This window comes from Rhea pennata, chromosome 3 (assembly GCF_028389875.1).
Source record: "Rhea pennata isolate bPtePen1 chromosome 3, bPtePen1.pri, whole genome shotgun sequence".
NCBI lineage: Eukaryota > Metazoa > Chordata > Aves > Rheiformes > Rheidae > Rhea > Rhea pennata.
The window spans coordinates 91939893-91965848 of record NC_084665.1 but is presented as its reverse complement, the minus strand read 5'-3'; the positions used below and the strand labels follow the sequence as shown (position 1 = coordinate 91965848).

At 37.0% G+C, this 25956-nt stretch overlaps 1 protein-coding gene across 4 annotated transcripts in view; it reads right to left on the bottom strand.

Annotated features, from left to right (window-relative positions):
- UBE3D (ubiquitin protein ligase E3D) overlaps positions 1 to 25956 on the bottom strand; it is a 90451-nt gene that overhangs the window by 45633 nt on the left and 18862 nt on the right. Inside the window, exons 7-10 of one of the 4 annotated variants that reach the window (XM_062572806.1) lie at positions 25658 to 25766; positions 20736 to 20905; positions 6307 to 6422; positions 5207 to 5315 (exon numbers count right to left, since the gene is read on the bottom strand). In XM_062572806.1, coding sequence (XP_062428790.1) covers positions 5242 to 5315; positions 6307 to 6422; positions 20736 to 20905; positions 25658 to 25766 — 469 coding nt within the window. In that variant the 3' untranslated portion in view covers positions 5207 to 5241. Of the gene's footprint in view, positions 1 to 5206; positions 5316 to 6306; positions 6423 to 8023; positions 8240 to 9878; positions 10566 to 20735; positions 20906 to 25657; positions 25767 to 25956 lie in introns of those variants that run through there. The other 3 variants (XM_062572807.1, XM_062572808.1, XM_062572809.1) reach the window with 3 other exon arrangements.

Sequence of the window (25956 nt, the reverse complement as noted above, 5' to 3'; positions counted from 1 at the left end):
CTCAAAAACATGCACAGAAGACACTCCAGATGGCCAATGGGTATAGCTAAGACATTATCATCTTTATTTAGGTTCAGCACCAGGTAAGCAAAAATAGACAGTCACAGAACGAAAAAAAAAAAAAAGAGAGGAATTTTAATTTTGAGGGAATTGACCTTGGATATAAAATTCCAAGTCTGCTTGGTACTTCCTAGGGACATGCTCTGCCAGCAACACCAGTGTAAAAAAAGGTATTGCAGGCAGCTATATGCAGAGAGCCAACCCATAATAGTAACTGCATATAGGGAGGAAAATTTTCTTCATTTATCTGCAAAATCAGTATTTTGTGGCAAAACCAGAAGCTATAAAAGTAAAAAAAAATTAGAAAATTTTTGTTAGTTACCATGAAGCTCTGCTTTAGAGCATCTGACCTTGAGGAACATAAGTCTATAGAGAATTCTGAGCTCTCTCTAGGCTTGTGACACCCAAGTACAGGTAGACAAAACAGAAATCCTGGAAGACAGAATTCAACAGATTTACACTGTGTTTCCTTGAATCTACTTTTAAAAATTTCCTGTATCATTTTTGCTTAGCTGGGTGCAAAAGCAGAACTCACGCTTTGTTTTAATTCAAGTTCTCAAAGACACAAAATCACAGAATCTTAGCTCCTGCTGGGCACTGGCTGAAGTCTGTTGTCACTGCTCTTGAACATCCACACCATGCGAAACTGCTGGCACAGCTCTGAAGTTCAGAGCAATTGCAGACCTCTCAGCAGCAAAGCAATGTGTTCTCACTAAAGGAGAAGCAAATTACTGTGTGGACAATGTTTTAGAATGTGTTGTTTCAGTTTAATGGCTATGCTAAGGTTTTAAGCTGAAACTTTTGAACTACTTACTGCACCCTAGGCAGAAAGAATTCCAGTAATTGACGGGGAGAGGAAGGGGAGAGGAAGGGGAGAGGAAGGGGAGAGGAAGGGGAGAGGAAGGGGAGAGGAAGGGGAGAGGAAGGGGAGAGGAAGGGGAGAGGAAGGGGAGGAAAGAAGGAAAAAAAAGGGGGAAAAAAAGTAGGAGGAGAAAAGAAAAGAAAGAAAAGAAAGAAAAGAAAGAAAAGAAAGAAAAGAAAGAAAAGAAAGAAAAGAAAGAAAAGAAAGAAAAGAAAGAAAAAAAGAAAAAAAAGAAAAAAAAGAAAAAAAAGAAAAAAAAGAAAAAAAAGAAAAAAAAGAAAAAAAAGAAAAAAAAGAAAAAAAAGAAAAAAAAGAAAAAAAAGAAAAAAAAGAAAAAAAAGAAAAAAAAGAAAAAAAAGAAAAAAAGAAAAAAGAAAAAAAAGAAAAAAAGAAAAAAAAGAAAAAAAAGAAAAAAAAGAAAAAAAAGAAAAAAAGAAAAAAAAGAAAAAAAAGAAAAAAAAGAAAAAAAAGAAAAAAAAGAAAAAAAAGAAAAAAAAGAAAAAAAAGAAAGCAGAGTGCTGTAGCCAGAGGAACAGTTCATCACAGTGAACCAAATTCCTTAAAATACTTTTCTTCCTCTTTACCACCTCTTGATTCTTTCCTGGATACATCTTATTCTAAATTAGAACAGCTGGCTCTTTACTTCCCCTAATGTATAGCAATAACTGTAGACTATGCTTGGGATAGATGGAAAGGCCACAGAGCAGCATGCTATTGGCATATTGCTAAAATTCAGACTGGGGCCATGTTACGTACTCAACAAATATAAGCCACAACACCACTGATTTAAAAAACTTCCCTTCCCAATATGTATTAACACAGTACTCAAATTCTGAGGTTCCATCTTTTTTTTCTTCCTTCTTATACTTTAGGCATGTAGAAAATACAGGACATAGCTTTGGGTAAATGGGAGTAAGTCTCCTCAAACAGTACCTATTTCATGAAGGCTAGAAGGGTATATACTATGGCTGTTAAGAAGTACTGTGTAATAGCTATTCCATAGTAACTGCTGATGAGAATATTGTTACTTCGTGGTAAATGAAAAGTAATTCGAGATAGATCACTGTTGAAGGGGTCATGTAATTTTAGGGAACTAGTTCCACATGCTCATGGGGCTAATGAAGTCTGGTTTCCTATGGACTGACTGTCTTCCTCAATGGATTCTCTAAGGTCTTATAAAAGTTGTTTTCAGGCTATTTCTCAGCAGGGATATTAACAAGGTTGCCCTTCTCTATGTAGCCATCTGTTTCACAGAAGTTATGGTAAAAATATCATTGAGACTTTTTACTTTCTGCTAAGCTTAACTAAGTTTTTTCAATGTGTTTAAAGTTAGCAGTGGAAGAAGGAAGGTGTGGGTAACCAGCAAGGCAGAGAGTACCATCATACTGTATATTTTACCACCCAGAGAAATAATACAAATTTGCATTCTTCTTTTTTTTTCTTTTTTATAAAGAAAGCTAAAGAATGAATTTTTTTTTTTTTTTTTTTTAAGAATTTACGGAACCTTTTTAGATTCAGATGCTACGACAGTGTGTTTAAAATGATGCCACCACGGACAAACAAGCGCTACCTTGTTATTAGTGGAGCTCCCCCCCAGAAAACAAGAAAAAAACCCTCAGACAACAGCTCTGCTGGCTCCCCTCTACTTACCCTCACTGCATTGGGAATCCTGTTATGATATTTCCATAGATGCAGTAGGTCTCCTTCTATCTGTGTGTGCAGATCAATAGATCATCTCTCAGCCTCTCTAGGTATTATGATGCTAGGCAGAAGCCCCAAAGGAAACATATGCAACATTTCTCTGATCTCCCCTGGGCTATGTTTCCACCAAACTCTCAGAGAGGACTGATTTCATGGACTCTCCCTCCTTTTTCTCCTGAGGGTTAGAATCTCCAATCAAAATACAGCAGGAAGATTCAGGATCAACATGTTTACTGTTGTCGGCATGTCCTGAGCTTTGAATGCCAATAACACTATTCTCCTGAGGTGCTTTTGCTACTCTTCATGGAACTACAGCATTAATTTAAAAAACATCAAAAAGAGATAGTCTATTAATAGCAGAACATAAAACACAAGTGTTGAGTATCTTGTTACAAACACAAATGCCCCTTACCAAATCTTCCTGGTTTGGCACAAATGCTACTGTCAATATCTGAGAACTATTCTGCACTATGTAAAATGTGAAAGGTTGAAAAACTGGCAACAAAGTCTCAATTCATAATTCAAAATGGTGACAAGGCAGCTCAGACACAAAAGCTAAATTCTTTAACTGGTTTAGTATGAACAGCTCTAAAAACATCACAAGCAGTCTATCCAGACTCCATGAGGGGCAGAGAGGACCTGTCTCATTTGAACTAACATCTAATTCACTTCAGTTTTCTGATCAATTCTCAGATGAAAAAAATATTCAAGGAATATTCAAAGACTCATTTCAAAAGTTTAAAGTCAGGGACAATAAAGAAACTTTAGCTTTTAAAGAGGAATAAAAGTTCCCACAAAAATGAAAATGGGTCAGCTGACCAAACTGCACAGCTCCTACCAAAAGAATTTTATGAATAAACATATTTCAAAATAAATTACTATATGATATCAAAGACAAAGACAATAAGTACACATACCTTCTGGATCTCCCATAATGAATCCAAACATCAAGAATGCAAGCTCAAAAATTAATTCAAGTTATTTCATTTCTAGTTTCCACTGTGATTGACTGATTTTTCAATTTCATCTGTTGCAAGCCCTTCTTTGCTCACTGACTTCAGTGAAGTCAGTTCAAGAATATCTCAGTTCACTCACCCAAAACAAATACCAGATGATTTCCAAGCTGGTAAATCTTATTAAAATATTTACAGAATATCAGCAACAAAACTGTTACATGTGCCTACTTTCAACATGTATTACTGATAGAATCTCAAATCTCACAGATGCTGCAGGGGAAAAGAATTCAATTCAAGAGATCAAATAAAATTGTTCAAGGCTTCATCAGATTTACAGATTGTCTTTACCATGGTTCTTAAAAAGTAGAATTTTGTATTCAGACTAAATCACTCTACATTAAGCAAGATTAACACAATTATGTTGAAATACAATGTTTCCATTACTTATCACGATGGAAAAGGGGATGGGAGAGATTAAGCACTCCTGTTGCTGCTATACAATGGAAAGATAGATGCTCATGCTGCTTAAAGGTTAGCAGGATTAGTTTAATAAATAATCTGAAACATCTATGCTTAAATATCCCATTTTTTGCAGCAGTGACACTGAATAGTCTGTGAAGGGAATATCTGCCCATTTTACAGGCTTCAGGCTTATATAAATGTAAGTGTAAATATTTACATAAATGTAAGCTTCAGGCTTGCATTTTTCTTCAATGCTTTTTGGGGTTGTACAGCTAACTTACCTGCAGGTTGCCCTGCGGACTAACCCTGTAAATGAATTTAACTTTTTTCAAAAGAAGTTCATTGTACACCTTTCCAGAACTAGTTATAAGAAAACCTTGATAAATGAGGTCCTTTGGAGGGAAGACAAAGTGTACTTTCCCAGTCACAGCTCTCAATAAGGTTTCTGCCACTTGCCATACAAAATCTACCTTTTCTTGAAAAGATACACCCTTAAGGAATCACAGCAAACAAACAGCATTAAGAATTTTTCTTGTGCTAGATAAAGTCTGAGATTCTAGAATGTCCTATATAATGAGATCTGGAAATGTCTGCAGAAGTGGTGAGCTCACTTTCAAGAGACTGCAGCATCAATTTCTCTTGATGCTTCAGTAACCCCTCTGAATGATCTACAGAATGGAATTCATGTATTAGCTCGGAAATGATGGCAGAGTAGTAGTCAGTTTTACAGACTTTTGGTAGACAGAGTAAGTCTTAATCAAGACTTAATTCAAAACAGCAAACATTGAGAATGAAAATGGTAGAAAGTTTCCCAAAGGAGGACTGAATGAAATAGTGCGGGAATTTATCAATGTATAACTCTTGAAACAAGCAGTGCCTAATTCCTTGAAGGAGAGAGGGTGTATTTAAGTTTAGAGTACAGACTTTCTACATACATAGATTGCCCAGTTTTTCCCAAAAGGAGGGGGAAAAAATGTAATCTTTTGTAACTTTTTACCAGTCACACTATGGCTTCTTGTAGATGCTTTCCCTAAAAACTCTAAACGCAGGTTTTATAATTTAATTGAATAATTTTATTTTAGACCAGATTTGTCATTTCCAAGCCTTCAGAAATTCTTTCATTTCCTGATTGCTGAAAGAAAACAAGAGGGAGTTGAATATATAGTATCCCGGTAAAATACATTCCATTTAATTCTCCTTCTATAGTTTCCCAGAAGTCAGTAGGAGGATGCTAAAATGAGGTCCCAACAGAAGTATGCATGAGCAAAAGTTACCTATAAAAGAGCAGAGAGTGTGATAAGATGCAAGGAGTATCAGAATCTCAGTGCTGAAGAACAAGGTTAGAAAATCATATTAATTGTACAGGAGAATTAATCCTTCTGGTAGGGAATGAGGCAGGCTACTTGTGACAGTGAAACAAAAAGCAGAAGATGAAAGAAGTTTCCTTCTAAAAATGGTAACAGTTTTCCACTGCTGGTTCCTAACAGAGTGAAATGGTCTTAACACTCAAGAGGTGCTGTCACCACATTTTTCTTTTTATACTAATTGTTAATAACATTAACCTTGACTTTGGGGGTAACAGAAAACAGAGGAAAGAATCTTCATACTTTTCTCCATTATTTCAGTTCTGCTTTTATCAAATTCTCTTCCTTTTTAAAGTGCACTGTACTGTCTGAAGAGAGGATTACTTCGCATGGTTAAACATAGAAAAGTTTTTGTCTTTAATAAGGGCTTAGATAAATAATCCCAAATCCCAGTGGGTCTTGTTAAAGCAACATCATAAAATTTTTACACTTCCTTCTGAGTGTGGAAAAAAAAAATGTCTACATATCAGCCTGAGCTCACGCTGACTAATGTGGCCTTAGGGAAGTGACTGTTGAAATTCATGCGTATAACCATTAGAAATGGATTTATAGATCCAATTATGATAAATCATTGCAGAGGTTTATTAATTAAGGATTGTAAAGAAGAAAAGAAATAGTACTTAAAGCTGAAAACAGAAAACATTTAAACACTACAAAGCTGATAATGTGTTGGTTCTGTGCATTGTGAGTACCCTGGGAAGTATTCACACCACACAGTTTTAGATACCCAATGACCTGATTGATGAGCAGGGATGGAATAGATGATGGAGACAGAGCCCCTCTACCGTCATCCATGCCTGGATTCAGAACTGCTCATCACTCATTTCCTAAACTGCCACAGGTGACAGTGCAATGTCTTAAAGCAATTCAAAACTACTAGCAATTCCGTTCAATTACATACTCTGAATTGCAGCAGTTGAGGAGTTGACTGGAAGGTGGCTCAGCTGTCTGTGCTGCCAAGACAGGGCAAGCAGCTGGGACAGTAACCTCAGGCGCCAAACCAAGCTAAGGCTGTGACTGAAAAGAAGAGTTGGCTTAAGTGAGACAATCTGCCTAAATTCCTTATCTATCCAGTGAAGGGGGAGGAGCAGAGAGGTGGTACATCCTATGGGCAGGCAGCAAACCCTGTAAGCAATGTGGTATCTCTTTACAGTGACATGTTACCAGTAGTTATACTAGTTGCACTGCAATTTCCAGAAAGGACTTTAGGCACAAAGCAGGAGACTGTGGCACTAGGTGCTATAAAGAAAATACAGCCCCTAACCCCCAGGGCACACACAGCTGAGCTATCACTTATGAGGGCAGAGCTGCACTTAAATAAGTTATCCTCAGTCAAGTCCAAGTGCTGGCTTCAGTCATGCACCCCTGTTGAATCCTCTAGGCAAATGGTATCAGCTGAATTCGTGTTAGATGTCAGTATCTTCCCAGCAGGTCTCTCAATCCGCTCCCTCCCCCTGCTCATCACCAGCACTGTCAGGTCAACCAGCAGCTTGAACACCAGCCACCAGCACCAGAGGGAAGGAGTCTTTAAAACCCTGTCCTAATGCTCCTGAAAGTGGTGTGCATTCAGGGCCCTAGACTAGCAACAGATAGTAAAACTTATTTCCTCAGAATAATCAACCAGGTAAGCTGCAAAGGAAAAAAAAATCAAAAAAAAAAAAAAAAAAATCAAATTAAATCGAAGTTGAATGAACTGATGTTCTGTGTGACCAATGGTGGCCTTCCTCTTGGCCTGTGGCTGAAACCCCGAATTTCCATGGCCACACCATTAGAGGACTTGTCTTGATGTTCCCATTCATACTAACTGTGCCACATGAAGATCTGCATATTCTCCATAAACCTTAATTCCCTTTTTAAGGTCTATTATACCAAGCATGAGCCCATTTCTGAAGTTGAAATGTGTTTTCAGAACCATATAAAGATGATAATGTTTTCAGGCCTCTAACTTTTAAACCTTTGGGTAAAACTAAATCATTTCCACAGTGCAGTTGATACTCAACACAGAAGTATGCACAAATACCAGACACTCTAGAACATTATGCCTGAATCCAAAGGGAAATGTTACTCCGCTGTACAAATAAAAGCTGTAACCACAGTCCACAAAAAAGTCTCAGCTTGCTACTCTGAAGTCAGTTGATGCCTTTTTTTTTTTTTTTTTTTTTATGTACTGGCTTTAAATTAGAAGGAAATTCAGTATTTCACAATTTAATTACAAGAACCTGGAACAAAGTAAGGAATACCACAAATCACAAAATCAACTGATCCTGGGAATTCGTAAACAACAAATACTCATTCAATCAAACTACTGCCAAACAAAAGCCCAAATACTAAAGCTTTTACACAAAGCCATATTTTCCTTCCCATTGACACTATATTTTTTCTAGAATAGTTTCTTTTTGCCACCATTTTCCTTATTCACTTATGTAGTTGTGAAAAAATTTGTACAGAGGTCCACCCCACAAATGTAGTACAGAACATCGGCATTAAAATATTAGGTGCAGCTAGCTACAAGTCTGATTTAAAGACTATCCGGATCTTAAAAAGATAAATAAAAACAGCAGCCAAGCACTCAACTTTCTTTCCTAAAAATTATCTTAAAGTTTATTTAAAACTGCACAGTAACATTTTTAATATTGGTCACAAGTGCCAAAACACACAATTTTATTAACATCCCATAGTCAATTTTGAAAACTCATAGCATCCTAATTGCAAATGTGGAAAGAACGGCTTCCTCTAGCTCCTTTTCTCCTTTTTCTTAGCCAGAATGTGATGCATCAGGCTTCCTCCATGCATGGAATATACCTCCATGAACAATCCTTCTGTTCTCCACAAAACTTAATGTAGTTAAAAAAATAATAATAATAATAATAATCCCTATCCTCAGAGCTAATTCTCAAGCTTTCCTTTTCAACTATCTTGACACAATCAGATCAGCAAATACAGATACTTAGTTTAGTATCTGTAGTTTTTTTTTTTTTTTTTTAGTTTTTTTTAGTTTTTGTGTGTGTGTGTGTGTGTGTGTGTGTGATTTCTTCTTAGAATTTTATGGATCAAGAAGGAAAATTCAATCTTAGCTTGAACACATGAGGAACAAAAAAAGGACATGTACAACAGGGCAGCCGAGTCCTGGGCATGAGCAAAAGGAGCACTGGCACAAAACAGAAAAAAGAAGGGGATTTAAAAGGAAGATTAAATCTGTGTTTAGATAGGTTTAGTCAATGTTAATCCAGAAGGTGATGCTACAAACAGACCAAAACATGGCTTTGATTAAAGTAAGTGAAGTAGGCATGGGAAGACTGATCCACAGGCACCAGCACAGTGAAAACAGAAGCCTTTGAGTTGGTAAGATCATTCAAAGAGGAGATGCAACAGCAGAAAGTAAAGCAGTTACAAAGTAGTAGGAATCCTTCGTAAAATAAGTTGATTAGAATAGACTTTAGATATTGGAAAACACATCAGAGGTAGAGAAACAATGCCACACCTGACAATTATTAAATTGTTGCATAAAGCCTGAACAAGAGCGCAGTGCCAATGTGGCTTTCTGGGCATACACAGACAGACTTATCGTTCCAAAGAGCTTCCAGAGAGCAAGCAAGACATGGCAGAGATGAAGTGGGAAGCCTTTCAGCAACTCAGTGACAGAGCTGGAAAACTCAACTAGAAGGCATCTCCTGGCCAGAAGCTCATTTCCCTGCTAGAACAGGAATTGTGGCAAACCATTCCCTTTACAATTTATCATGCTTCATTTTAAACACAACTACATTTCTTGACAATACTATTCCTATTGGAAGACTGTGCAGGAACCTTAATGCTCTGACACTGGAAACCTTCCAATTGCCAGTCTAAACTTCTTCATAAACAACTGTATCTGTATGTTCTCTCCAATTTTTCCTGAAGACAATTAAGATCTACAGTTATCTAGTATCCAATACTACACTATGCTCTTGAAGCAATTTGCCATGTTAGAGTCGCATCATATGTACTAATCTGGATAACCACGTTGAATTCAATGGTCCTACTCATAAAGGAAGCTGCAGAGGTGCTAAAAATGTCTTTAGAATTGCTATGTTGGGGGGCAAAAATTGCTTTACAATAGCTGATACATTCTTGCACAAGTCAGTGACAGTTTCAATGGTTACAGAAAAACAAAATAGTTTTCTATGAAACAATCTCTAATCATAAAACTTCTCCATACCAAAGTTTGCATTTTTTTATCATCATATGTTCAAAAAACTAGAGATCTTAATAATGTTAATGAAATGCAGCCACTTCTGTTTGAAATACATCAGCTGAACAGCAGTTCACAGCACTAACATGCAGACAGCTGAAAAGAGACAGTAGAGAATACCTATGGGCAGATTTTCAAGTATTATTACAACCAAAGTTGGCTCTTGGTAACGATACTAGATTCAAAATACATTGAATCCTTAAATATCTGAAGGTTATTCACATACCAACATTAATTCCAGTTGATCAAAACTATGCTGGATTTTTTTCTTTTTTTTTTTTTTAATAATTAAAAAATAACTTTCTGGAGGAAGTTTAAAATCTAGAAAAAAAATAAGGGTAAAAGATATTTAGAAATGCTTCCAGATGTCTTCTCTGTAGGCAATACTATTGTTCCCATCAAAAAACATCAACTCCACTTGTGAACAAAAAGTCCATATTGCTCAGCCATAGTGCTTCAGAGAGAGCCAGAATAGTTGGGAAGCCTGCTAATAAGGGAAAAGGAGTACTTACGAAAGTGAAACTACAAGGCCTGACATATCTTAAGGACATTTGCATACTGAAATAAAAGAACTCTGGAGGGTCCAGGAAAATTAACTCTTATGGGAGAAAGAAAAATTGTGCTTAGTTTAAAACCCAACTTCTAAGCAGCCCTGCTACCAATACTATGCTGCAGCCTTGATCAATATCGATTCAGCTGAAAAGCCCCAATTACAGCACTGGAGTCATGGCCAGCCAGGTAAAATAAATGCCTGCAGTCATTTCTCTGAAGACTGATAGTCTGATCAGAGACTACAGTCTTGCTTTCCTCAGAAAAGCCAGCAGGGCCTCAGGAGCACTCAAGTAATATCTGTATTCCAAAGCATGTATATTTGAAATTCCTGCCTCCAGGACTATGGAGAATTCCGTAACAATAGAATCTGTTCAGTTCCACTGTGAAAAAAAGAGAAAAAAAAAATGAAAGCTTAACAGGTATTCTGGGATTGCAAAGACTCTGGAAAGAACGAGTGGAGATGTTAAACATCCAAAGTGGAGATGAACATCCAAAGGTTGGTTTCTAAGTACTCCTGCTTTGAGCAGTTATTTGAATATAATAATAATAATAATAACTGAAATTCTGCAGTAGTTTTACTCCTTGGAACAGCACCTTCCACCTTCCAAGTCAGATCTCCTCCTCTTCTGTCTCAAACATTCATGTTCACAAAAACATCCATTACTATGCCTATTACTCATTCAAACTATTTCATTTATAGCTTAAGGCCAGTATTCAGAAGACTTGGTATGTGAATTGCTTGTTTCCCAAAAGACTTGGAATAAATATGCTTGAAAAATACCAATGCCTGATTTTCTTCTTTAAGATGTCCTTCAATCTTCTAGGGGAAATCAAAGATTTGTTTATCCTTGATGGTACAGCATTCAAAATAAGCAAACAGTAATGTTCTATTGTTACAACACAGAAATTCAGAAAACAAACGGAAATACCCCAAACAGTTTCAAAAATTAGTCTCCCTCAGACTCAAACCATGTGTTCCCAGTTTGCTTTTGTCTTACTGATATAAAAAGTATTACAAGTAAAATTAGCACCCTTAATCATTTTGTTAATCTAAGTACTGTTAGTTTATGTTGCCTGTCATGGAAAAATACAATAGAAACACAAATGCCAATTAATTTAAAACAGATTAAGATTACAAAATTCTACAAATCAAGATTTGAGGTGCAAGCACTTCTTGTCAGTAATCTGCCTAAGAGGCTTTTGTAAGTTTTAATTTTTCACTCTTGGCTCATTATAGTTGACTCATTATGTATTTTCTGCTTGCTCAAATGGATCCTGTCATTTGAAAGGCATTATAGGAGTTGAATATTTACAATTGCCAAATGAACCAAAGAGTCTTTATAATTCTGTAAGAAACAGACTGTAAGTATTTAAGTGAAAAGCTACTACGATTTGGCTTACAATCATAAAATTATGTTCTATGGATCACCACTATCACATTTAGGCTATCCAGCTCTCAAAAAAGCAGTGCTTAAGAAAAGCAAAATGAACGTAATACAGACACATGCAGATCTTACAGTAGGAATTGCATGTAGGTGACAGTGCTGTCCTTCCTCAGAAGTACTCCCCAGTTTACTCCACAGGCGTAAATTTAACTCCTAAATATAATCAGCAAGAGCAGAGCACTGCATGCTGTAGTACCAGTTTAAAGTTTAGGACCCCCATGTTCATTTTGCCTGTATGAACGCAGAACTGTTTTTCACTAAATCACCCAATACTGCATCTAGAGGGAACTCACTGAAAGAGCAGGAGATCAGTTTAAAACAGGTTAAAAAAAATAGTAGTTCTTAGTAGTTCTTTACAGCAATAGTGAACTTCTGGAACTTGCTGTTACAAGAGATTGTGGAGGCAAGCAGTACCAGTAAGGACAAAAGTGGTTATTCAAATAGATGGTCAACAGACGCATTAACAGATACTAAAGGAAACAGAATAGTTTGTACCCTCTAACATCATTATTAGAGCAACTAGAGAAGCTGGCCAGTACAAGAGAGAGATGAGGCTCACATGCTTCCCTAAATAACACTTCCTGATGTTGGACTGAAAATACTGGGCTGGATGGAACAGTGGTCTGGCCCAGTTTGGCATTTCTTCTGTTTTCAAGCTATTTTGGCAGTGGAATTAACTACCTGACAATGCAGTTGTTTCAGACTATGAATTGTTTCAGATAATGTTGCTTTTAATTCACAATTTTTTCGCATTTGATTTCTCACTGTAAACTATGATACTCCCAAAAGAGCTACAGCAGTATTAACTAAAGAGACAGGAGAAGTAGTAAAATTGTGCTTACCTGAATTTGTGCTTCACAAATAATTATCAAAAATTACAATAAAAATAATACCCAAGCCTGAACTGTGTTTTTGTTCTGCCATATTACAGAATCACAAAGTCTGCTTCAAAAGCATATTAAATGTGACAGGAAATCTCAATAACATATTTATTTTTTCTAATAAAATTAGGACATATGTAGTAACTCAGCAATATCGTTATCAGTTAGTTTCCTATTTTTACATTACCGGTTACTACATATATGTTATTTTACACTTCCAATGAACAGTGCAGCAATAGTGCAGTATAAGATGAGTAGTGACACATACACATTTTTTATTCTACACAATCAGAAAAGCAGACTATGGGTCAGATTTTTAAAAAACGGTTAAGCAAATTAGGATTGCAGATCTGCTTTTAACAAAGCAGCCAGAACCCTCCCTCCTTTGACTTTAATACTAAATTTCAAAGGAGGACTTCATTTGAGCAAAACCATCCACTTAAGTAACAAGTCCAACTGGAATTAAAAAATGGTTAGCCTGCTTTAAACAAAAATCCAAGAGATCTCTTTTGGTAGACACAGGCTTTATTCCAACATTTCTCCCTACCTCAGTTAGTGCTTCCAATACTACTTATATTTAGAAAGATTAGAACATGAACAGCTCTGAAGAGTTAGAAAGATGCATCATACCTGTGTTGAGAAATAGTAACGACAATCTTTAGTAATTACCACAAAAGGATGTTCCATGTGACAGGTCTACTTTCAATAAAAAGTAGAGCTGAAACGTCCCCCCTGAAAGGTATACTTGGAAACTGTATACATCTTCACCCAGTGATGGGGAATGATGGTACCAGGACATTCTGAAGAACAAATCTCAAGCTAAAAATGATAGTTCTCAGTTGGAGCTTTCATCTGTTCCTCCAAAGTTCAGCCCAAGCATTCAACATTCAGGCGGCCCATAGCTTCCTGAATGTCTTCCCCCCCGACATCCCAAATCTGGCCTCTGACTGGCTTTAGAGTGCTTCTCTGAACAAGCTTTGCTTGGCTGTTCAGTTAGCTCTTTTAAGGCAATTCATCTCATCTGTGGTATCAGTTCTCTCCTGTACTCACCTAGGCAAAAGAATGCAAGAAGGGAGCAGAAAAAAAGTGATCTGAAATAAAAAGATCCTTTGTACTTCATTTACAATCATATCTACTCAGTTAATCATCCTAGATACAGCACAACAAGCTTCTAGTATTAAACAGACTACAGAAGACTAAACCAATGGTCACTCCTAAGGCAATCAGCTCTTGATCTGCCTGCTCCTACGTATTTTCTGCAGACAAGAGTTACTGAAGCACTAGGAAAGAGCAGTTTATTTCAGACATACAAGAATCAATGAAATACTGTTTCACTGAACACATTTCAGACTGAATTAGCACAAAATTTGGAGCTTTTATGAGATGACTTACTGTACAGTCACATACAGAATGAAAGCCATTCTTGGGACAAATAAAAAACTTAACATCCTGGAATCCATCAGTTACACAGCTTCATAAGCAGCTCAGTATACATAGACCCTGATGTAATCGTAAAACTGTAACAAAGGCATTGCACTCACAAATTTCAGGTTTTCAGCCACAAACTCAATTTCCTAGCTTATTCTGTCTCTTTAAAGCTAATAAAAAACACACAAATTCTGGAAGTCACTTTTCAACTCTCAAGTGATAAGCAGCAAATTCTTAAATAGGAGATGGCTTCTGCAAAAGCCGCAAACCCCTTAGAGAGACTCTAGAGAAACAGAAAAAGATGAGAAAGAAAGAGTTATCAATGATTTTTTTAACAACAAAACTTTGCCCAACACATTGCTATAAAAGGAAAGGTATAATTTCTTCTCATGTACCCTCGCAAATCACTTTCTGAGGTTGAGTTGTGGTTGAAATGCCATGCAACTTTATTTTCTTCATGCATTTTTACAGCATTTTACAACAATTATCACTTCAGCAATATTTAAAATTATTACTTTAATTACTTTAACGGGCTTCAAGAATCCCAAGATCTTGAGACCAGAGCAGAAGTCTGGAGCAAGGAAGACTTACCCTCAGTGGAGGAGGATCAGTTTAAGGAACTTAAAAAAAAAAAAAAAAAACGGACATACACAAATCCATGGGTCCTGATGGGAGGCACCCATAAGTGCTGAGAGAGCTGGCTAGTATCACTGCAAAGTCATTCTCGATTATCTTTGAAAGCTCACAGTGATCATTAGAGGTTCCTAAGGACTGGAAGAAAGCAAATGCTAACTTTGTCTTCAAGAAAGGCAAGAAGGGGGATCTGGGGAATTACAGGCAGGTCAGCCTCACCTTGATCCCTGGGGAGGTGATGCAGCAACTAATCCTAGATACCATTTCCAGACACGTGAAGGAGAAGCAGCTGGTAAGTAGTCGGTATAGATTTATGAAGGAGAACTCACGCTTAACCAACCCGAGAGCTTTCTACAACGAGACAGTTGGCTTGGTGAACGCAGGGAGAGCAGTGCATGTTATTTATCTTGACTTTAGTAAGGCTTTTGACACCATCTCCCATTACACACATAAATAAGCTGATGAAGTAAGTAAGGGTAGATAACCGGACAGCTAAGCAGATTTTAAACCGGCCAAATTGTCTGCTTAGAGGGTTGTGATCAGCAGTGCAAACTCTATCTGGAGGCCAGTCACTAGTGGCGTACCCCAGGGGTCAATAATGTGGCCAATACTGTTTAACATCCTCGTTAACAACCTGGATGATGGGACCAAACGCACCCTCTGTAAGGTTGCCAACAATACAGAACTGTGAGGAGTGGTTAATACATCAGATAGGATGATGCCATTCAGGGGACCTTTACAGGCTGCAGAAAAGGGCAGAGAGGAACATCATGAAGTCAGAGGGAAATAAAAAGTCCTGGAGAGGAATAACTCCAGGCATCAATACAGGCTGGGGGCCAACTAGCTGGAGAACGGCTTTGCAGAGAAGGACCTAGGAGTCCTGGTACGCAACAGGTTGAGCAAGTATCAGCAATACGCCCTCAGGGCAAAGAATGTTAACATCACCCTGAGCTGCATTAGACAGAGCATTGCCAGCAGGTCAAGGGAGATGATCCTTCTCCTCTGTCTATTCAGCACTAGTGAGGCCACATCTGGAGTTCTGTGTCCAATTCTGGGCTCCTCAGTGCAAGAAAGACAGGGACGTACCTAAGGTCTGACAAAAGGACACAAAAACAATTAAAGGATTGGCGCATCTGATGTATGAGCAGAGGCTAAGAGTTGGGACAGTCTAGTCTGAAAAGAGAAGGCTCAGGCGATACTTGATCTGTGTTTATAAATATCTAAAGGGAGGGTGTACAGAAGATGGAGCCAGACTCCTCTCAGTGGGGCCCAGTGACAGGACAAGAGGCAAGGGCACAAATCAAAATACAGAAAACTCTACTTAAATGTAAGAAAAGTTTCTTCACTGTGAGGTTGGTCAAACACTGGAACAGGTTGCCAGAGGGGCTGTGCAAGTCTCCATCCTTGGAGACTTCAAACTGCCTGGACACAGCTATGAGCAACCTGCTTTAGCTGACCCCTCTTGAGCAAGCGGTCAGACCAGATGATCTCCAGAGGTCCATTCCAACCTCAACTATTAAGTTTTTCTGTGATGAATATCTCAATAACACGGGAGAATAAAATGCATGAGGCATCCTTCCCTAATAGGACTTAACTGCATTCATTACTAATACTCTTTCCAGAGCTGACAAGAAGAAATGATAGCACACTGTTCCTCTGTGTATAAATTCAATGGATTTCTTCTAAAATGGCTGTTCATAAAGCTCCCACAGGGGATGGAAGTCAGACCTACCCAAAACTCCTGCTATCACATACATGATACATGTGTAAGTGCTTCTAGCCCTGTTTTAACAGTCAGAGGAGTGAGATACAAAAGCTGTATCAATACACTGCTTAAAAAGCGATCCTCAGGAAGATCAGAAGAAAACAGCTCTGCAAGGACAAAAGCCCAGAGCTACATCAAAAAGAGCATATCTAGATATACCTAATCATATCTTAACATCATGATGCTTCATTAGCTACTGAAAGTTCTTGAGCAACATGGTCAAACATATCAACAACAACATATCCAGAGCATAGTTCTAAGTCCATACCAAAGTAAACAGTAAATATACAGAAAGAGGCTCTGCGCAACATGTTCTTAATTCTGTTCTCTTTGATATCTCAGTCAATATACTGGGTAATGAAGTAAAAGATGAGTCTTTCATTCACAGATAGCATGAAGCTGGGAAGAGCAATCAGTACGCCACACATCATGGCAATGACTAATCCGGAGATAAGATCTGAACAAAATTATGATGTAATTTGGCAGGGACAACTGCAAGGTGCAAGAATCACTAACTGCACAAAAATGAAAAGGAAAGCAGCTTATTAGACTGCCATCTACAGGAACGGATCTGATGGTTGTAAGAGATAACAAATTTAACATGAATCAACATTATCTTCCTGTTGTTAAAAAGGCTGGCACTGCCCAAGAAATAATCTCCTTTTTGGCAATGTTCAGACTAACTCAGAGCAGTTTCTTCTGCAACAGTCTTTGGATTCTGTCCATCCTCAACCAGCTATCACTCTACTTGAGTTAATTATCATTGTGTCTGGTATCACTCAGCAGCCAGCTATGAACTAGGAACACTCATCCTACTTAGGTGTTTGTCTTACTTGCTTTTTAACATACAGACTGATACTGAATGTAAGGTCCAGTGAAAGCTAAGCTAATGATTTATGGGAAGGAAGAGGGAAAAGTTCTGTCACCCACTGAAGCCAGGTGTTGTTCATAAGAGATAATTCCTGGTTTATGAAAACAAAACAAACAAGCAAACAAGTTTCCATATCCGAGGGAGTGAAATAAGCATCATGTTAATTAAGAGCAATGACCAATTGTGTTCTGAATAAAGAAGGCATAAAATATGGTTTGGGGTTCAAGAAAGTAAATCTCTCCTGACTTCCCGTAAGTCTTTAAAATGAAGCTTCCATGTATAACACCTGCTATGCTGGTTTTTATACAAGAGGGATTCAAGGACATCCCAAGGAATCTGAACCTAAGGGTTTCCTCAAAAAGAGGGTGCCTGAAGGTGAGTTATTAGAGAATTCCAGGTAGGGAACTCTCTCAAGCAGAAGCCAGGCGAGAGTTTCACAAAGCCTGAGACCTCAACTGCTACCATGAAAGTATTTATCCCAGAGTAAGCAGACTTACAGTTATGTAATAGACCAAGTCTTTCACTTCCTCATCCACATGTTTTATAAACATTCACGACTTCTTATATTTTGGATGTTACAAATAAATAATTTTATTTCTATTTTATCTTAATCTGTCTTAACCTAGGACCTAGCTATCCAGTACAGGTTTCACTGTGTCCACAGGTAGGATGGCTGTTTCCCTTATCTTTCAGATCTGATCCTGGCACTGCAGGAATTAGACAGGACCAAAGCACATTATAGTAGCTTGCAACAACTGAAAAAGCTCTCTGGCATGCAAATGCAATACTAGATAGTAGAGTACATGCATGTCCCTTGTGGCTATTAGGATCTACATCACAAGTGAACCTTTTGCTAACTCCTGCCTACACAGATATCCCTGCTTAATCTCCCACTAACAGGGAACAGAATGATGTTCTGGCCCCTAGAAACAGAAGAGGGTCTTTGAATCCTTCAGTCTCTCATGGCATGTGTGTTTGCAGAAACAATTATTATTGGAATGTGGGCAGCTAAAATATATTTGGAATCTGTACTATTCAAGAAATTGAATATTTTGTACAGAATTATTGAAATAAATAACATGAGACCTAAATGCAAACACATTGCATTAAATAGCTTACACTACTTTTGATTTTTTTTTCCTATGTATGTATTACTGTTCAGTACAGAAAGGCTTCAGTCTTACTGCACATATTCATGCACTACTTCAGGCCAGTTGGTAAATGAGTTAGTGGAAACAGACCCAGCTAAAGTCCTTTTTTATTGCACTTTCTAAGAAAGAGCAGGAGAACAATCCTTAAGCAACCACAACTTCAGTTTCGGAATTTTATAAAGAAAAGAATATGAGGTCATATATCAACAAAGATCAAACACTGTTCTCCTGCCCTAATAACATATATGCATAAGGGTTTTTCTAGATACTGTGAACAGACTAAACATATGCTCGTCATATTAGTTAAACAAGTAAGAGGAGGAATTTTGAATATCTTTGCTCTTCTATCTCAAAGTCCAAAATTGTATGTTTATTTCTGTAAGAGCACAATTGGGTGCTATGATTGTTTCACAGAAAGAAGATTAATAACAGCAGTAGAAAGTTGCCTGACAGAAGAATAACCAATCATTCCTCTGTTTCAACACTGAGCAAGTGAGTTCAATGGGTATCCTTGTTTTTGAATTCACCTAACCTCTGATATACATGACTGAAGTGAAAAATCTCCCTTCAATATGTATTTTGGATGATTATTTATTTTTATATTTCTGTTTTCATCAAGTATCACAAAAGCAACTCACCAGACAAAAAGGATTAATGAAATCTACAGGCACTAAGTCAATATTGTGCAAATAAAAATATACTGCAGCTAATGCCTGTGAATCAGTGCCATTCAATTCCGAACTTTTATCCAATCTGCAGTTAACTGTTCTTTTCAGTTCATGTTACAGGGACTGTAACAGTAGTTTTGATCATACTGTCTAATTTAGATATACTTGTGCACTATACTTAAATTTAATTTAACTACTGAAGTTGACTGGATCCAACAAAAGGATCCAATTTTTATTCCTTCATGCACTGGTTGTGTCACTGCGCACTAGTCACATCATCCTGCACTCCCTAAAACACTTTAAGATACCACATATATGAAATGTGCTACAGCCCAAAACGGTAGTTCCAGCTTCCTGCTCCTCCAGCAGGTAATCTTACATATAAGACTGAATCAGTATATTTCATAACAACATGCATACAGACTTGTATGGACATCTACAATTTTATTCTGTCTTTTAAAATACTTAAATGGAACAATTGTGACAAAAAAATGTCATTTATGTACAGGGAACCTGAAGTCTTCAGGCTTAGCTAAGAAAAACAAGAAAAAAAGTAACAATACAGGAACAGGAAAATATAAGGAAGGGAGTAGTTTGGCCAAGATTTTATTCTTTTGGTCTGGTTTACAAAGATTAGTATGCTTGTCATCAGACTGTGTCTCCAGACTACTCAGACCAGTTCTCCAGAGTTCAATTAAAGCTATGAGAAGAACATCAGTAAAAAAAAATGCAACATTGTACTTAAGTAATGAACAGCTCAGAAAGAAAGCAAGCAAGAAGATAGAGGCTCAGAGACATTCAGGTCTTATTTTCCTATATGGATTGTGCTGTTTAAATTTTTTATATAAAGAAATTAGAAAAAGCCTTTTTGTCTGAGTTTTTTGGCTGGCTGTTCTTTTTTTTTTTTTTTTTTTTTTTTTTGGGGGGGGGGGGGAGGGCTTGCAGAAACCAAATGTTTCCTTTATGAGGGCTTAAGCAGAATGAGAGAGCGCCACAAAAAACCTTCTACGGTATTCAACTCAACCCCCTTCCTTGCCTCTTCCCCCTTCCCTCAGAGCCTCAATTATTTTTGAAATAATGCAACCACTGGGCTGAAAGCAAGTTACAGGTGCACACAGAGGCTAATTTGGTAATTCAATGAACCTCCGTCTGCATCACATCTAAAACACACCCTCTTAGGGGAGACCCTTGTATTACTGCTATGGTATTATTCATATTCTTCTGCTAGGCTAAATGAAGTATCTTTTAACAGTGACATTTTAGATGTACTGTCCAGGTATACAGAGATGCTGCACCACGATCCTTCCAGCTTCTGTCAACACAGCCAGAAAAAGCACCATGCTCTAGAAGTGTACAGCTAGTTAGTATGTGCAGGGGAAAAAAGAAAAAAAGGGAGCACATTACTTTCCTATATAAGTGAAGACAGTTCCTACTTCTATCATTTACCTAAGTTATCTACGTGCGTGCCAGAATAACTCACCTACATTTTAATATTACTAGGCAAAAACATAACCATCAGATTCTCTCCAACTATAACAGAAACTAAACCACTACTTTTCTGACTTTTTGGTTAAAAAAAATGTAATTTCAAATAGATATACCTCTAGGATCAATGGACTGCCCCAGACAACATTAAAGCAATATTTTTGATCTGGACAGCAAAAAGAAACAAAGTTCAGAATCCGAGATCAGAAAAGGCAATACTCACTCCTTATTCCTGCTTTTAAGGCATGGCTGGTAAAGAACCTTGACAGCATTCCAAGTTCCCACTGGTCCAGAATCAGGTCTCAAAGTATCTCCAAACAGTGTAAAAACACTGTGGGAGGACGAACTTTCTAAGGATTCCACCAGCAGTGTGTCAGAATTTAAAAGCCATACCTATAAATGAAGAAATCATTTCTATTACTGAAGATAACATCAGTTTCAGTTTGTTTGGTTACTCTGATCCTAAACCTGATGTACTAAAAACAGCTGATACTAAAGCCACACCCACAGTGAAGTTTCTTTATATTTATTTGTACATCACAAAGCGTGAATTGACATTTTACTTTCACTATTATTCAGCACAGTTTGCATAGGCTCTACTGAGAAAAATGGGTTAATACAATAAACTGATGCCTGATCTATCACAATCATTATTAAGGTCATTACTTCCATGAAGCTGCCTCTTCTTGTGGCAGCAACAAATTCTCTTTGATAATAACAAAACAAACAAACAAACAAACAAACAAAAAACAGCCCTGAGTTTTGTTTCAGCACCAAATGGATGATTTTTCTGATTTGGGGTTTGGGGGTTTTTTTCCTCTTAGGAATGACTCAAGCAGATGGTGTTGAACAACTGAGTGCTAAAGACAGAAAGTGAATTGAAAGACTGCCCACTGGAAGAGCCAAAAACTAGAGGGTTTTAAGAAGAAGAGAGTTGAGACTGGACAGAGCCAAGACATGCAAGAAAAACAGATGGCAACTACTGTAGTCTAAAGTAAAGATGGGATTTACAAAAGGCTATAACAGAGCCTTACTTGAAGATACATCTAATTCAAATTTGGTAATCGGTTTGGTATTCTTTAGCATTAACCACTCCCACCATTTTTTTTGAGAAACTTGAACATTTTGCATCACATTATTGATCTCGCTTAGTCTTTGTGTGCTTATGTATCAGCATCCAAACTGAATTCAGGGCTTTCATGCTAAGCACTATTAAAAAAACCAAAACAAACAAACAAAAAAAAACAACAAAACAATTAGGGCTTTCCCTTACACACAGCCTAAAGGAGTGAAGTGATCTCAGTTACCAATGGAAATGAATTTCACAAGTCCTCAGCCTGTATGAAATGTTTATATCTGAAATATTTATCACAGAGAATAGAACTTAGGCAGTTCTGCTCATTAGAAACTAATCTTGCTTCTTATGACCTAATAAGCTCTAAGTAAAACAAGTTACACGACAATACAAAGCAAACCTGTAAGACCCCTGTGAAGTGAGCAAATCACTGCTAACAGGAGCCACAATTTACATCATGTCAGTTGAATGCGACAGTCACAGCTAATCAAGGCCCATGGCTCAGAACATTGTAGTGAGAGCTCTATAAAGGAATAATGAGATGTATGGATAAAGATGTCTTGGGAGAGGATGAGAAAGAGGAGAATTGCTCCAGCATATGCACATAAATGATAACAAGAACTGTACTACAGTAGCTTAGCAAGCTGCTGTTCATCAGTTCTGTTCTGGTAATTGACAGTGCATAATTATAGCCTCGACTGCAAAATATTCTGCATTAGCTTGGACCACTGCACATGGTGCTTTAACCTGAGTGTTGAAGAAATGCTGGAGAAAATGGAGAGAAAAAGAAGTGATCAATGCACACATGCCACTACCACTAAGCTTAGCTTTAACTAAAGAGAGTTCCTTACCTTTGCAAATACTAACACTCCCCATCAATTGCTCTTTGAAGGGGTCTCCTAAAATGTTTTTCAGAAGGTGCATATCCTTCAAACTACTCTAGGGAACAATGCAGTAGTACCTGTCTATTGCTTTCAGAAGTCTTTTGTAGTCTGCATTAGAGAAAGCAACTAATCCATTTCATTTACAAAGGGATCCATTTGAAAAGTGCTTCCATCACAAGTGTTGATCTGTGAATTCTGACAATAGCACTAAACCTCTTGGTCAGAGCACATCTTTGTCTATGTTCAAAAAATATCTGTTAATAATTTAGCACAATATGCATAGAAATAATTTAGCACAATATGCATAGAAATAATTTAGCACAATATGCATAGAAAGCAATCACTTTTAGGGGGGAAGAGACACTTGGTTATGAGAAAATTTGCATCTATTTTAGAACTATCAGATTCTGAAATAAATCTGTTTCTTTAGGCAGTATTTTCTGTTTTTTTTCCTCCTGTATGAATTATTTTTGGATCTTACTTTTTTTCTGGATGAATAATCATACACTAAGTCTCTAATTCAATGCATTTTGATATGTTATTTCTGGCTAATATAGTTTCAAATTTAAATCTATGCTTTAAACCATTTTGTTGACAACATACAACCTTTCCTTCCTCTCTACTACTTTGTACAGCAGAAGCTGTACTACCACCTTCCTTTGATGTTAACTCCAGTAAGGAAAGAACCTCTACAGAAGCTCATACATAAAGTTTAGAACTTATGCACTGTGCAGATTGTTGACCTAACATGAGAGCATCAGAAAAAGGTTTGGTGTTTATTTATTTATTTATTTTTAAAGAAAACACCAGCCTGTCAATACGCTCCAAGGATGCCACTAAAGGGAAACTCTGCAGCAAGCCTCAGCTCCAATTCATCTATTTGGATCAATTCCCACTAAAGGTAAGATCTACAGTCTGTGGATTAGTTCCCTCAAATCTCAACCTGTGTCTCCAGCATCACTTTGTGGACGATTAGGCATCAATTCAAATTTAACATGGCTTTAAAAAAGCCCTTGCTCTTTCTCATTAGTTCTTTCTCAGTTACTGCAGACATTACCATTACTTTTGTCATCACACAGGCTAGTAACATAATCTTCATTTTTTGTTACAGCTTCTGGTCTCACACTCAGATTGTACATATAAGATGTGGTCTTCCTTATCCTTTGCAAAATATAATTCTCAACAAGGTGCCCATCATGTCAGATCTTGATTGCTGCAACATCCCCTTCTCCAATCTTGACAAATACAAGCTTGTTCTGCTCATGCCCTCAAAAACATGGTTGAAGGATCAGTATCAACTGACAGCAAAGAGAGAAAGCAAGTGACACTTCTTTTAGAGAATGTAAACAGGGCAGAGAAAAAGTCATATCATTTTTCTGAGTCACAAAGACCTTTCTTTACTATGTCTTTAAAAAAATCCATAGCAAGTATATAGCTTTCAGAAATATATTTATCAACCAACTAAAGTAACCAAATGATAATCTCTGCAGATAAAGTAACTGGGAAATGTTCAGTGATATGTGCAGAGGAAATCAATAACATGAGCAAATGCAACACTTAAAAATTAAAAAGACTTGTGAAAGACTTTAACCTTCATTATGGAGTACACAGACAAAGCTCTGTGCATTCAGATCTCTAAGTATAAATACTGTGAACCAGAATTTTTGGCTCATCGTCAAAACAAGTGGTACAGCTGGTCCATGATGCATCAGTGATGACACCACTTGTCTAACTTCGCTATGTACTCACAGCCTCAAGCAGATAAGTTCTTTTTTATATACATATATATATATATATATATATATATATACATACACACACTGTTTAGCGACCTGCAATCATTAATATAAGCAATGCTTACATCACACTTGTGTCCACAGGACCTCCGAGACCTAAGACTTAACCCACTACCCCCAAACCCCTGTTGGTGTTTATTCAGTTCCTAGAATCTCATCCTGCACATAACTAAGGGCTTGCTGATGTTAAACAAAATATCGTTGCTGTTACAATAAAAATTAGTAATATTTCATTAATAAAAAGGAAGGGATGCCAATTAAAACCAGAAGCAAGTAAGCCCCTATGTTAATTTAGTCCATTCCAGAGATTAACTCATTGGCAAAAACGCAACAAAGAACTAAGAGTAATGGTAATCTGCTACATAAGGTGATTCTTTTGTTAGAAAATGAACCAATTCATTCTATACAAACTGTTGGACTTCAGTATCAGAATAATAGTTAGCTTGAAAGCATACAAGCTACAAGGGAAAACCACCACAATTTTCAATTACTTCAACTAGATTAGATATAACAGTGACTACGGGATGACTCATGAGACCTTATTTTGCCATTGCAGAAGATTTATTTCTCAGTAATTGCGTAAGTGCTATCCTGGCACTAAAATTTATTTAGTGGCAACAGGTATACACTCAGCATCTGGGTGTTTGATAATTATAGAACTTGTACAGTATTTAGACAATCTGAATAAACTGTTTTATATCTCACTAGAATACATCTACAAGTTTATCTGGGGGAGATAGCTACAGTCAGTTTATGAACAAGGAGATGTCGAAATACAAACTGTAAAATTCCATGTTCCATGTGTATATTTGGTCCATGAATAAAGTAAAATATACCTAGCTATACTAAGTGCTTAATGCTAAAATAATTCCAGAAGCAAATTCCAAAATAAAATTTCTATTCACCTTAAAAGTTTGAAAAATTCAGCAGCCATTATTTATGTATAAAGTTTAACCAAGTTTAACAGCATTAGAACATTAAGAATAATTGGCAATTTTGTTTTTGTTTGCACATCATTTTGCAGTGCAATGTATTGACTCTTATTAGCAAACTCCGCTGACTTAGGACAATATTTAAGACAACACAATTTGATGGACTTTAGTGATTACAGATAGGCAGCACTCAAACAAGAAGTACTGACCTATATTATACAAGCCAAAATCTTAATGTTTCAGTATTATCAGAGTAGAAAACACTGCTGTTTCTGTGCTGCTTATGGCACTTATGTAGTAATTTCATTACTGTATAAATAGAAAAGACTTCTGCATGTATGTCTACTTAAAAGACTTTAGATTATTAATTTTTTTATCTATACAATCAGACATAACATAAATAATATGTTTTAGGAGTTGGGATTAATAGGTTACATTTCTTCAAGATAAAAGCTTACCAAAACATAGACTTTTCCATCATCTCCTTTTATGCTGAACCTAAACGTGCTTTTAGCAGAGGAAAATTCCACAAGACATTGAGCTATCATGCTCTGTACAAACTGAGATCTGTTGAAGAATAAACCACATATTATATGTTTTGGTAACAACTACATGGGCAAAGTCATCCACACTAATCAAGCGTAAGTATCTGAGCAACACCATATTGTCAATTCTGTCATATACTACAATCATTTTTACAGAGATAAGAGGTTTTTTTCTCTGACCCCAAACCAAAACATTTCCCTTTCCTGCAACA